This window comes from Triticum aestivum, chromosome 1B (assembly GCF_018294505.1).
Source record: "Triticum aestivum cultivar Chinese Spring chromosome 1B, IWGSC CS RefSeq v2.1, whole genome shotgun sequence".
In the NCBI taxonomy this organism is placed as follows: domain Eukaryota; kingdom Viridiplantae; phylum Streptophyta; class Magnoliopsida; order Poales; family Poaceae; genus Triticum; species Triticum aestivum.
The window spans coordinates 176,466,397-176,481,244 of NC_057795.1; the positions used below are offsets into that span (position 1 = coordinate 176,466,397).

Consider the following 14,848-nt stretch of genomic DNA (forward strand, 5'->3'; position numbering starts at 1 on the left):
GCCGAGGTAGTAACCTTTAGATACGAGCGCAGGAAGCCTCTCGTCAAACCTGAGCAGGTCCCGCATCTATCAACGATGATGCGGAGATTGCATGACTCGTACTTGAAAACCTGCAAGGATGGGACAGACAGTATGTTGCTAGGAATTAAGGATGAGCACGACTTCGTTGGAGTCCACATGTTGTACATTGAATTTGAAGAATTATTTCAGTTATACAATCAATAGGCCCTCCACAAAACTCTCATGACTTGCTATTGTCTCTAAGTATTATTTCTGTAACTAAGTCTCTAGCTTAGTTTGTTCATTGCATGTATAATTATCCTCACTATATTATGCAGATTGAAAATCATCGAATGCAGAAGAAGACAAATCTATGACATTGGGTTCATTAACCCAAATACCGTAAATGAATATACGGTACAAAAGAACCCCGATGATACTGAGAAGAATTTGCTAAATGTGTTACTTCGACAACAAAACAGAAGGGAAATACTCTTTCCTTACAACTTCAAGTGAGTGTTACTGTCTTGTGCATATTTTGTTCCGCTTACTCGAGGTTAAGTGTAATTGATGAGTTATGTGTGTGCAATTTCCACTTTATTCTGCTAACCATTGAGCTTGAAGAGGGACTAGTAACTGTATTGGAGTCGAGACATAAAGAGGCTAAGGAGTGGTCGCACATGAGAAAAATGCTCCAGAAGTAAGTTCAATCATTATTGCACCACATCGGCAACTTTCGTTTATTTCCTGATATCAAGTAATCTTTTTATTTGCCGGGCAGGGTTTGGAAAACGTTCACCAGCATGGTTAGGGGTTTGAAAAAGGAGTTGCGATTTAAACACCGCAAAGTAAGTAGTATTAGCTAGTTCCGCACATCTGTCATTGATTCTAGTTTTAATATCATTATCATGCTTGATTATCATTTTGATTGAACTCTATTCTCATAAAGTGCTTATGGCAGGCGCCCGGGAATGATTTATGTGGAAACTACGTTTGCGAGTTCATGCACAACTTGACCTCTGAGCGGGGCGGCATAAGTGCAGAACAATTTAAAGTACGTAAACAATATTCATAACTATATTTTATTACCATCAATTGTGTTGAGTTTCATTCTCTCTCTCTCTCTCTCCTCCCATTTTTGTTTCATACCTTCTAGATAGTATCTATCATATCGGAGAGTATGTACGCGTAGTATGTAGTATATAAAAATGTATAGATAGTATATATATTACTTTTTTGGTAGTATGTATCATATTTTGTGCATACTTCATTTCGCGTACAAATATGTATGTATTTCACAAAAACAATAAAACTATGGGCTCACTTGCAATTTTTTTATGGTAAAGTAGAGAAACTAAAGTGTACATGTAGTATAATTTTGAAAAATACGTGGCTTGGAAGTAGTAAGCATATACATCAGTGGGCAAAAAATACATCATTGGCCCCTCTAGTAATTGGTTTACCGTAAACTAAAAGTACATTTATCATGTACAATGTTCATGTAAACATACAATCAGCGGGCCCTCTAGTAATTGATTTACCGTAAATTACAAGCACAATTGCCATGTACTTTACCTTGATGGATATAGTAGTGATGGTAACTCTGTTACGACTCCCTATGGCCCAATTTTGTATTAGCATCTAAATAAAAGCTGACAAAGAAATACTAAATATAAGATGCAAATTAAAAGCACAAGATTATTTTTGGTTCCTACAGATGTTTTATCCATGTAGTATTTCATACAAAAATCCGTCTTTGTAATAGGTATGCTGTCATTACTAGGCCCCTTTAGTAGTTACTACTCCCTCCGTCCGGAAATACTTGTCATCAAAATGAATAAAACAGGATGTATCTAGATGTATTTTAGTTCTAGATACATCATTTTTTATCCATTTTGATAACAAGTATTTTCGGACGGAGGGAGTAGTTACGATCGATTTATGGCTTCCGCGGGACGAACTAACCATTACCATGTTAGACTACACCATTGCCATGTTAGGTTGACTCGTTACGATGGACCAGGGGTAGGCCCACCCACTGGATGTTTTGCTAATTAGCGCGCATACGGGGGGGAATACACTTTGGAACCTGCATGTATATACACCCTATATGGGATTTTTTTATTATTTTAATAAAAAGTCAAAATAGGTAAGAACTATTTTGACAAAACACTTGACTTACTTTTGCACTAGTAAAAAAATCTGGATGAAAAAAAAAACAAAAGTTGACTTCACAGCAAAAAAGACAAAATTTATTTGCTATTATAGGTCACTATTCACACTATTTTAGCCAAAAATTTGTCTTTTTTGAAAAGAAGTCAAGGGGATTTTTTTTGTGGATTTATTTTCTCACGAGTACAATAGAAGGTCAAGTTTATTTCAAAAATATTTTCAGGAATTTTCGACTTTTGGTTGAATTACTAATTTTTTTTTGCATATAGGGTGTATATACACCCATAGACCAAAAGTTCCCTCCCGCATACCGGTTGCTATTTGTCTCATGCGGTAGGCGGAGCGTAGGATTACCATACGAGGAATTCAAGAGGAATTGGCGGGATTCTTTGTTGAGAACATCATACCTAAAGACCGAGAATAACATCGGAAATTGCAATGCGATTATGGTGGATGATGTTAGGGATCGTAAGAGGTGTTATATTGTATATATGCATGACCGTGTACTATATGTAGTAGCGTCGAATGAATATACGAAAATTTGTTGTTAGACAAAGCACGGAGAAAGAGAGGTCACTTCTCTATATATATGTTCATGACGATGTTGTGTAATTAATGGTTCCTTCAGTGCTATATGCGGTACCTAGCGTCTAATTGAATGGAAAACATAAAATAAAAATGAAACCCTAAATGTAAAAGAATTGAAGAGTAAACACAAAAAGAAAAGGGGGAACACAATATGAAACCCCTATAATAAACCCTCCAAAACCCATAACCCCTCCTTCCAAAAAAAATCCTGGGGCCTACGCGTGCCTACCTTATTGTCCCGGTTCATGTCACGAACTGGGACTAAGGTCCTCCTACCTCGGCCCCCCGCAACGGCCACATGGAGCACCTTTAGTCCCGGTTCGTGTCACGACCGGGACTAAAAGTGGAGGGCATTAGTCCCGATTGTTTTGTCCTGGTTGGAGAAGCGGGACTAAAGGGCCTTCGAAACCGGGACAAAAGCCCCATTTTGTACTAGTGTCACACCTTCAGTAAGTCTTGCCATGCACCATCTTTTCATGAATTTGTTGGGTTTTTGGAAATGAGCCTTTTTGTGTTGTAAGTGATCTAAAATTTCAATTCAAAACATCCATTTACTCTTTTTTCCTACTCTAAAATATGTACTGATATTAATTTAACTCATTTGCCTTATGTTATTTCGGCTGCAGGATATGAAAATACCTTTTACCGGATCTGAAATAGCTCGGTGATCTTTCTTCCCACATCATATCAGAATTATGTATGGAGTCATCTTGGCACAGTTAAATTTTCATGTCTTGGTACATTTTAATTTCAGGTACCACTACTATGTTGCAAATGATAGATTAGATTCTTATAAGCTTAGTTTTTCTACACTTGACGTTGCAGCGCTCATCTGTTTTCCCAATAGAGTCTGCATTATTGCCACAAATGATTCCAGTAACTAGAATCCATGTTAGGGAGCAGAAGCTGACAGGTACAAGCTAACCATCCTTGCATAACTCATTAGGTAACAATGGTGGTAGATAAACTGGTTAGCACTTGGCAATTAGCAACTTGTTTGCCTGTCGTACTTTGCAAAAATCTATACTTGGCAATCTGCTACTTTATATTTGATATTTGGTTAAGGAAATAGGGCCTAGATTAAGTTAACGTAACTATCGATTTGTTTAAGGGTCAATCTCTGTTCTGGGCAGATTCCCATGTTAGAGAGAAAATCTGTACTACAAATTAATCGACACAGAAATAGTCTGAATCAAGATAAGAAAGAAGAACTACAAGTTTGATAAAATATGAGGGAGCATCCATTCATTTACTACTGATCCCAGTAAGACTGTTGCTTCTCTTTTAATACAAGCATATTAATATCTATGGAACCCCTACGCTTGCTTTTGTTTTTGAATGTGCACTGTCCCTACTGCAAATCTATTCCCGTGTCTAATATTTTTAACCAGCAACATAGATCTGTCACTCATCACTGCATATCTGCTTGCTAAAATAAGTTCAATAATACCACTAAGCACATGCCATACCCACAGCGCCAAAAAGCAACAGCAAGTATGGTAGCCTAATTAGTGGCGCACCTTACCGCCTTAGTTGCATCATGATGCTTTACATCCTCTAGATGTTTTTACATCCTCTTAGATCAACTCTTTTTACTGAACCTTCTACCATTGTTGGTAGCTGATGTTTTGAAGTCCAAGAACCTAACGTTTTACAGATTGATGTATAACCCCTTACCGAAGAAATGGGTGTTTCTATGGATGGATCGGACTTAATGTATGCATATATATCACACTTGAGGCCAGTTGTGTTTTCTCAGGTTTACGTAGGAATGCCACCTGTTTTCAGAAGCAAAAAACTTGAATTGAAAATGGAATCCTTGATGGATGGATTTTTGCTGAAGAACATATTAGGTTTTCTATTTTTACAAGTATTTCCTTTTGTTCCTAATTGTTGTCTCTTTCATATGGAAGCTCTGAAACAAAATGAGGTGGCCTAAAATTAAGGATGAGAAAAATTCACTGTAGGTCATAAAACTTGAGCCGGATGACACTTTGGTACCACTACTTCAAAATACCCGAACTACGGTCCATATACTTGCGCACAGGGTTCACTTTGGTCCGTATGTACGATTTTGTTTACGTATTCGCTGACTTGGCCGAGTCAGCGGCCGCCAGCTAGGCTTTGACCGCCACGTAGTCGATCCTAGGGTGAATACTACTCGATACGGGGTTATTTTTGCAAAATCGCCATGACCAGCTCCCTGTCCGTCTTCTTCCCCATGGTGGGCTTCCTCAGGAACAGCTTGATCTTCCTGCCGAGCCAGCCGTGGTGCTTGGTGGCGCGCGGTGGGCTGAACCCATACAGAGCGATGCGGCGGAAGATGCAGCCTCCGACGTACATGGGGCCCTGCAGCCCGTCCATGGCGCGCATGGCGACATCGAAGAAGACGAGGTTGTGGTTGGCGTACCGGTCGTTGGGGTCGATGCCCTCGAACCGCTGCGGGAACTGCACGTAGCAGACGCGGTCGCCGCGGCAGTCGAGCATGTAGCACATCCCTTCGCGGAGCGCCGCCGAGTTGTGCACGTAGTGGTCGCAGTCCAGGTTGAGGATGAAGGGCCCGTTCGACATGATGGCACTCGTCCTGACCAGCGCGTTCATGGCGCCGGCCTTCTTGTTGTGGTTGTACCCGGGCCTCTTCTCGCGCGAAACGTACACCAGCATCGGCAGCCGGATGTCCACGCCCGTCGTGTCGACCAGCGCGTTCATCAATCATTTGGAGAAGATACATGAGCATTTCGAATCGATTGAACAAGCATTTCGAAAGGATTTAGTATGTCAGCTGCAACAACATCTATGGATTCGATCAATCACCTGAATGATGCCAGCATGGTTGCCGCGCGCGTGATCCGTCGCCCCGGCGAGCCAAGTGCTGGCCCACTGGGAGCCGTCAGACATCCATGTCGCTTGTTTTTACACGAGGAATTGGTACCTGTATGGGCTGAGTATGGCCTGAGAGACGCTGGTCTTCCTCGTCGGGGGCCGGCAGCAGCGGGCACCGAAGTTGGGCGGCTCCTCGATGCCGACGAATCCGAAGGTGGCCCCAGCGTTGTTGCCGCCGCCGCCGTGCTCGTTCTCGGGCCATAGAGCGTTGCCGTAGCTGTAGGTGCCCTTGGTCTCGAAGAGCCACCGGGCGTGGTCGAAGTCGGCCGGCTTGTCGTTGCTGCTGGACATAGGCATCTTGATGGAGTGCACCATGGAGAAGCGCTTGGACATGGATGTCATGGGCATCTGGTCCCTCTCCTCCGACGAGGAGATGGCGTCGTCGTCGTCCTCGTCGACGGAGTCGTCGGTGTCGCTGCCGGCAGAGTAGGCCTCCTTGCAGCCTGGGCAGTTGCCGGAGGCGGCGACGCAGTCCATGTAGCACTCCTCGCAGATCATAGGGCGGGTGGCGGCCAACGCCAGCATGTCACAGCCGCGCATCTTGCAGGACATGTTGACAGAGGCGGCCGGCCGAGCGCCGTCGGCAGAGTTGCTAAGCACGTGGGCGCACGTCGCGCAGTTGAGGCCGCCGGTGAAGATGGTGCCGGAGACGTAGCTCCTCTCCGGCAGCACCTCCCCATCCTCCTCAGCTGCGGGCGCGTCCGTGGACGCGGACGCCGTGGTCCTGTCCGGCGTGGGCGGGATGTGCAAAACCACCCCGATGACTCAACATGCATGCCAGGCTGCCGAAGGCCCGAAGCTCACGTGTATTCTCCGATGCCCCAGGCCGTCTCCACCAGGTCCCTGGCCCTGGCCCGCATCTCCGCTCCCTCGCTCCCTGTGACGAGCCGCCGGATGGCGGCCTCCACGCCGCCAGCTCTCGAGCGCGCAGGCGACCTCGAAGCCCACCCTCCACACGTGCTCCACGTATCTGGCGTTCCCCATCTGGTCCACGTACCTGTGACGAGCCGCCGGATGGCGGCCTCCACGCCGCCAGCTCTCGAGCGCGCCAGCGACCTCGAAGCCCACCCTCCACACGTGCTCCACGTACCTGGCGTTCCCCATCTGGTCGCCGAAGTGCGGGCGACACAGCATCGGCACCTCCTCGCAAACGCTCTCCGTCCTCGAGTTCCAGCCCCCGTGCATCCAGAACCCGGCCACGGCTGCGTGCCGGAGCACCTCCTCTTGCGGCGCCCACTGCACCACCATCCCGTGCCCGCGTGTCACCTCCTCGAACCCATCCGGCAGCCGTGTCAGCCCGTCCGTGGCGACCAGGCCCGGCCGGACCACCCAGAGGAACGGCACGCCGCTGCCGGCGATGCCCCAGGCTCTCCACCAGGTCCCTGGCCGACATGGCGTTTTTGCAAAAATAACCCTGGATCGAGTAGTATTCATCCTAGGATCGACTACGTGGCGGTCAAAGCCTAGCTGGCGGCCGCTGACTCGGCCAAGTCAGCAAATACGTAGACGAAATCGTACATACGGACCAAAGTGAACCCTGTGCGCAAGTACATGGACCGTAGGGTATTTTGAAGTAGTGGTACCAAAGTGTCATCCGGCTCAAGTTTTGTGACCTACAGTGAATTTTTCTCATTAAGGATTAATGCTTTTGATAACTGAATTGAGAAAACAGATTTACAAAATGATGTGGCCTAAACTTGTTCCTAATGGTCATTGCTATCATGTACATTGACAGTTCAACCAACTGCTCCGAGAGGAATGAAGGCGACGCACAAGTTGGCGTCTATGAAGCTTCGACGAAGCCATTCCAGCTCTTCTAGAGCCACTTCCAGAGCCGCAAGGAGAGCCTAAAAGTCACGGTACGTTCGATCAAGCACACTCGCTTCTCCAAGAATTTGTATAATCATTAGAAGTTTAGAACTAGTCAAGTGAAAGATATGAAATGGAATTCATTTTCAGGCAGTGAAGCATGTCCGGCTGTTGTCATACGAGAAGAAGTGTGCGCGGGTGAGGAGCCAGGGGGCCAATGGTGCGCAGCCGTTCGCCATCAACAGGACCAAGGCTGCCATCAGGTACCTCTGGATCAAGCTCAACATCTCCCTCGCCTACATCAACGTCGTGTCCCAGAGGGTCGTTGTCGTCCACGATGAGCCTATGACTCATCGGCGACATGCACCGGGTGGCTAAGCGCATGTCGCACGAGGCGAGCATGCTCCTCTTGTTGTCGGCCGCATGGTTGGAGGGAGGCATCAAGGACTAGTTGCCGCCAGGGCGGGCACACACACAATTTATATTGATGTATCTTGTTTTGCCAAGCAGCAAGATATATGCTCCTGTCAATGCTATTAACCTGCATGGAATTTCAATTTCTTTTAACGTGGTGCATCAATAAATATATAGAGATCCAGATGTGTTGCATTTCTGCTGGTTTCTTCTATTATAGTAATGTCAGTATTTTCATAGCAATGTCACATGTGCACAAAACACACTACTTAGTACAAACAGAATAGCTGAAGGGGCGCGTCCTATCTGGCACCACCCAGCTTCCGCTCAGGCGGCGCGCCATGGTTGGCGCGCCCCAACCACTAGTGAATTGAATCAAAGAGGGGAAAGGAGACTCATGAGCCTACACAGTGCCTTACTGGTGGTGCACCGAAGTGAGCTCCTTCCCCAACACCGCAGTCGTCTCCATGAGTTTCTCTCCCTCCCTCCCTCCCTCTCTCTTTATCTATCTATCTATCTATCTAGGTCACCCCCTCTAGAAATGCCTCATAACTGAAACTGACACCCCCCACATGGGTCGGAGTCCAAACAAGGAGTGGGCAACCCACAACCTGAATAAATAGCCCAACAACAAATAAACCCGACACACACTTGTGACAGACAGATGAGGGGCACGTGCGACGCGGAGATTCCTGCATGATTAGACAACCACAATATTCAACCTAAAGCCAAATAAAAAATAGATGATTGATCTTTAGAAAAGTGTATATATTAGCAGAAAAGAACATCGGTGCTGACAAGATTTAAGAAACCAACGAGATTAATTTAGGAGACGGCACAAATTCTAGCGACAATTACACCTACTAGATTTTTCATAGCAAGGAAGGATGCATTTCAGAGCTTGAATCACATGCTACGACATTATGTGAAGATTCACTATTCAATTAGGACAGAGTAATTTCTATCCACATTTCTAAGGCAAACAATACAAAGGAGGTAAATGCGTCTCCCTCCACATTTTCGCATCCGGGCTTGGGACCGGCAAAAGGCAGTGTTAAACCACAACAATACAAAACACAAGTTATACAACACCAATCATTCAGCAAAGCACACAGGCCACACCATCAAGCAAATGCAACACACACACACAGTCACACAAGCACACACAAAATCAAGCGCTTGCACACAAGAAAGACAAAGAAACAGACATAGATATGGGCAAATCACACACACACAGTCAGACACACACAATGTAGCACTTGCACACACACACACACACACACACACACACAATGTATCACTTGCACACGAGAAACAGAGAGGAACAGACATAGATAGGGGCACATCACACACACAGTCACACACACAAACACAATGGAGCGCGTGCACACAAGAAATGGATAGAAACATACATAGATAGGGGCAAAAATATAAAGCTAATACATGCAAGATCAAAGTATACTCAGAAAGTTAATAATAAGCTCTTCCTTCTCTAGAAAATAAATTCTGGGAAACCATGTCCGCTTTGTGTTTTTCAAGAACTTACTTTCTTTAGGATGAGCTGCACCAACTTTAATTTCAGATGATAAATTTGGAATTAAACCCTTACCATCACCATCACCCTCATCATCTGAATCATAACTAGCAAGACCAAGAAGAGCACCTTTAGGAGAACTTAGCCCAGTACCATCAGAATGACCAGTAGAGCCAACATTGTTTGGCTTAGCAGGGACTACAACTTAGCTGTGGTCTCGACTTTTGATTCTCCCAGACCAAGCTCCTTGAGCTAGAGACACCAGTGGTCTCATTTGCTGCAAGACAGAGGCGATAATTAGCAATGTAATTTACCTATTTACATCAAGTTTTAGTGTAATTCACTCACGCTCAGCTCATAAATCATCTTCATTCATAACTTTGGTTGCGGTCTCATCAAAAAGATCATCAGAAACCTGGAAATGACAAAAAAGTACAAAAGTAAGAAATGGCAGTCTTGCTGAATTTGGAACAGAAAGTACATGTTCTTCTAAACCTAGCTAAATAAGTAAATAACCTCCATGCAATGACAAACCTTCAGAAGAACTTCTGTCAACACACGTTTAATTTCCTTGTTGACTGATGCCATCCGTGCCGCTTCGACTTCATCCTGCAAATGATTCAATTCCAGTACATCGATTTAAAATGAGGACCATGTTAATATCAAAGTCGGATATGAACAGGAACAAAAAGGATTAACTTTTCAGTAACTAGCATCCGATTTTTCCACCAGATCCAAAAGAAGTGAACATGTGTACAGATGAAAAAAAAACACTGCTCTGGAAAAATGATTGCAGGAACTAGGAGATATGGCAGTACAATAATACAGTATGGCAAGCAACCTCGAGTCTCAAGTAAATAATATCTAGCTTGCTTCACTGACAAATCAAATCGGGAAAAAATTGACACATAGCCATGCCATTTCTCTCACCATTATGAAATCGCTGTTCTTCAAAAATTACTATATAAACATTAAAAAACAATAGACAGAAGTAGGTAATTATTTAGTTTCTCAAAGCCACTAGGCACTAACCTCCACCCAATCTAACAGAGCAACTTTCTTATCATGATTAAATTAGTTCACTTTGATTTACAAAAGTTGTCCAAACATCATTATGTATTTAAAGTCCGCCGCAATACTATCTAGCTTTAAACCCGTTAACTTGGACATGGTACTATTCATACTGAAATAAATCATTAGGGGCAGATTTTTGCATGCAAGTGAATCACAATAGGGAAGATTAATAGCATAACATGTACTGCACTAATAATTAATAATAAAATAGTTAAGAGCACCTCATCAACTTCGATTGGTTTTGTTGTACCAATGCTTCTACTGCCAGTTTGCTTAGCTCTTTTTGGTGGTTCTGCGGCATCTTCAGATTCCATGGAATCAGAATTTGTCGGATGTTGCACTGAAGCACTCACTAGAGTTGATTTTTTCTTTAGAAGCTCTTCTCGAAGCCAGTTAGGTAGTGGAGGCGGGTGCATGATCGAGCACAAGAACCAGCTAAAGTTAAACGGCTATGATGATAAGCAAGTGAAATAAATGGAACTACAAAACCTACTTTCTTTGACCGTTTTGCAACATTGAAAAGAGTGTTTTGTGTCTGTAGGAAATGCTTCAGATACACTACCAACACTAAATGCTGCAGGTGGAACATAGTTCGAACCAGAGAGTGCTCCAGTATGCAAAGAAGGATCCATCTGTAACTGAATAAAAATAAGTATCAATGATGCAAGAAACTATATCAGAGTTCTAAACTTGTGATGCTTGTGCTGGTACAGGAGCTGGATGAAAATATCCAATTGTTGCAGATGCGCCCCATGATTGAGTTGATGTTGGAACTGTGCCATGTTCAGACACTGCTGTAGGAACAGTGTCCTTAGCAACACAATAAAGAGCAAATGTGACATGTCCATATCCACATGTATGTACCTTAAATACTCAGAAAAGCACTATTCCAATGACTGGACAACAGTAATACAAAAATAGAATATGATATCCAAACACACATATCACAAAAATGGGTGCTCTGGTAACTGAGATAAATAAGATAGGCATGGAATGCATTGGATTGGATGCTCTGATGACTGAGATAAATAAGATAGGCATGGGATGCATTGGATTGGATGCCAAATCGGCCATGCAACATAAATGACAAAATTGGCATATCAAGATGAGAGTTTTACACTATGAAACTTGAGCCTAACTGTACACACCTACCTATAAACTACATATTCACAGGATTGAGTTAATTGCGTTTCTAGCCTGTGAGGAACACACATTATGCTACGAAACTGGAAAAAAAAATCATGAAATGTCATAAAAAATTACTGTGAGGAACAAATCAATGAATAATCAGAAAGCAAAAGACGTCGCTGAGCCCCACACTCCTCAGGGTTCAGGCCAGGCCATACTGTCGTTGGGGCGGCAGACCCGCCTGCCACCGTCGATCCTGTCATGCAACAATCTCAGCGAAAAACGCGTGGTGTGTGCCGCTGCTGGCCACACGAAGGAGGCGGAGGCGGAGTTGGCTGCGTTCGGAAGGTGAGATTGGGGGGATCGACAGGGGGCAGAACAGAAGGAGTCGCGTGAGGGAAGAAAAAAAGGGAAAAATTAGAGCTAAAAAGGGAAGATTGAGGGCGGGGCGGACATGGGAAGTCCAGACGCACTTTGCACAAACTCCGGTTGGATCGGAGAGGTAGCAAGGTTGGACAGCGGGTCGACCGGACCACAGACGTCGTATTAACGATTGACCCGTGACTTATGAAGGCGGAGGCGGAGTTGGCTGCGCATTTCAAGCTTGAATCCCACATTATGTTAAGATGCACTATTCGATTAGGACAATAACCTAAAACATAAATTTCCATCCACACTTCTAAGGCAAACAATACAAAGGAGGCAACTGCAGCTCCCTCCATATTTTCACATCCGGGCTTGGGACCGGCAAAGGCAGTGTTGGGCCACAACAACCAATCATTCAGCAAAGCATACAAGCAACACACACAGTCAAGCTACACACAGTCACACACACACACACACAAAGTCAATCAAAATGCAATATTCATAGAGTCACACACATAGTCACACATCATAGTCAAATGCACAATATTCAGAGTCACACACACAGAGTCACACATCACAGTCAAATGCAATATTTGCCGTCACACACAAATTTCTATCCACACTTCTAAGGAAAACAATACAAAGGAGGTAACTGCAGCTCCCTCCACATTTTCACATCCAGGCTTGGGACCGGCAAAGGCAGTGTTAGGCCACAACAACCAATCATTCAGCAAAGCATACAAGCCACACACACAGTCAAGCCACACACAGTCACACACACACACAAACACAAAGTCACATTCAAATGAAATATTCAGAGTCACATACACAGTCACACATCACAGTCAAATGCACAATATTCACAGAGTCGCACATACACACACAGACAAACACACACAGTCACACATCATAGTCAAATGCAATATTCATATAGAGCCACACACATAGTCACAAAGTCAAGCCACACACAGTCAGACAGTCACACACACAAAATGAAGCGCTTGCACACAACAAAAAGAACAGACATAGATAGGCGCACAAACAGAAAGCAAATACATGCAAGACTAAAGTAAACTCTGAAAGCTATAAATAAATTTCAGGACATGGATGACTAAACTGATTTCTCTCGAGGCGTGAGGATGATTCAGATCTTCGTTCCTGAAAACAGGAAACTGGTTAGAGGCTGATTAAGCGATTATCTTCATCACTACCCACAAGTTTGTAGGCCTATGGACAGAAAAGAAATGTTAAATGCATTCTTGTTCTACTTACTAGAGAAAGCAAGGCATGTTTAACATGAGCAACATTCTTATAGAAATTCTGGCTAAGGTAAGCCATTCATACCTAAAAAATTATACGTTTCAAGTTGACAACAGTGGTTGCCTCTTATGACTTCCAAGCTGATGGCTAGCCTGAAATGACACGAGCAACTTAAAATGTGAGTGACCACAATGTAAATGATGTTTCTATTATTCTTGAAGCAAGAAAAGTAGCTTGCGTCATGAGCAGCACCAGCAGCCATATTAGAAAAGAAGATTTAGATGACTTGTGATGCAATAAGCATCATATGAGTCAAAAATACTTGGAAATCAGTTTATGATCATAACAGCATAAGTAATTATTCATGTGTGCACATCAAAGTTATCAAGGAATCAAGGATTCCATATACAGTCAGACAAACTGATCAAAATTCATACTCCGGCCATTTGAAAGGATAGAAACTTACCGATGATTCTGTGTATCTTGCAACTCCATTAATTCACTTGGTTTGTCGTCTTTGACTTTAGCTATAGGTGAGAAGAACCTGAGAACAAATAGAAGTTACACAAATAGAAGTACCCGATTCCTGCAATGTTCAGATGTCTGGCACACGGTATGATGTCCAGGAAAGAAGGAAGTGGCAGGGGCTATACATTATCCCAATAAGATGTAAGTTGTTTGGCAGTACCTTCTAGGAAGAACTTTTGCTATTTCTGCCAATTTATTCCCATGTACCCAATGGGCGTTAATCAGTGCATGCTCCTCCTCTCAATAGTCCAAGCATCTCTCTGTATGTCTGGATTCAGATGATTATGCCACCTAAGATGTTATGTATGAATTCAAAATCAGCTTCATATTTACCAATCAGCTCTTTATTTAACCAGTGTATTTCTAAATTAGTAAACATTCCCTGTTTGTCTTGCACAAAGAGGGAAATGCATTTAAACAAACCATAAAAATAAAACAATCAAAAGAGTACCGCTCTTGACATTGGTTGCCTATATCTCCGCCTTGCAATGAGACCATGTTGTTGGTCCATACTGCATTATGAGCACAAATATCAGGTGCCAATAGGTAGTTATGGATGCAGCACATCTAAAATAGTAAGTAGCCAGAAGTAGCAAAATTTGGCTAAATAAACGTTTTGGGACTTCAGGCATCAGCATCGTAAAATGTAAAGAACGTAAATATACCTGCGTTGTATGCAAACCCAACCCATCAGTGTCCTTAGCAACACAATAAAGAGCAAATTTGACATGTCCAGATCCACATGTCTGCACCTTAAATACTTAGAAAAGCGTTATTCCAAGACAGCAGTAATACAAAAAAGAGTATGATATCCACATAAGACATAATCACAAAAAAGTTCAGAAAAAAGAATAGTGTTAGGTCTGTTCACATTCAACAAACAACAATCAATCGTGACATATAGAACACAAGTTATACAAGCCACACCATCAAGAAAATGCAATATTCACACAGAGTCACACACACAGAGTCAAGCCACACACATATTCACCATCAAGCCCTCACACACACAGAGTCAAGCCACATACAATCTCACACACACAGCCAAGCCACACACACAATCAAGCCACGACATAATCAAGCCACACTCAC

The 14,848-nt window shown here is 43.6% G+C and overlaps 2 protein-coding genes across 2 annotated transcripts; both read right to left on the minus strand.

The window, feature by feature from the left end:
• Positions 1 to 4,600: 4,600 nt before the first annotated feature.
• On the minus strand, positions 4,601 to 5,636 carry LOC123114351 (cellulose synthase-like protein D4). Its single transcript, XM_044535795.1, has one exon. The coding sequence runs from the start codon at positions 5,467 to 5,469 to the stop codon at positions 4,933 to 4,935; it is 537 nt and encodes a 178-aa protein (XP_044391730.1). The 5' UTR covers positions 5,470 to 5,636; the 3' UTR covers positions 4,601 to 4,932.
• LOC123114358 (cellulose synthase-like protein D4) lies at positions 5,636 to 6,393 on the minus strand. The gene has a single exon (XM_044535801.1). It carries the CDS (start codon positions 6,193 to 6,195, stop codon positions 5,674 to 5,676), a length of 522 nt encoding a protein of 173 aa, XP_044391736.1. The 5' UTR covers positions 6,196 to 6,393; the 3' UTR covers positions 5,636 to 5,673.
• Positions 6,394 to 14,848: the final 8,455 nt, after the last annotated feature.

What these genes read in the sequence shown, in the direction of transcription:
- LOC123114351 (XM_044535795.1), bottom strand. Translation starts at nt 5,469, where the DNA reads ATGAACGCGCTGGTCGACACGACGGGCGTGGACATCCGGCTGCCGATG.
- LOC123114358 (XM_044535801.1), bottom strand. Translation starts at nt 6,195, where the DNA reads ATGTCCTGCAAGATGCGCGGCTGTGACATGCTGGCGTTGGCCGCCACC.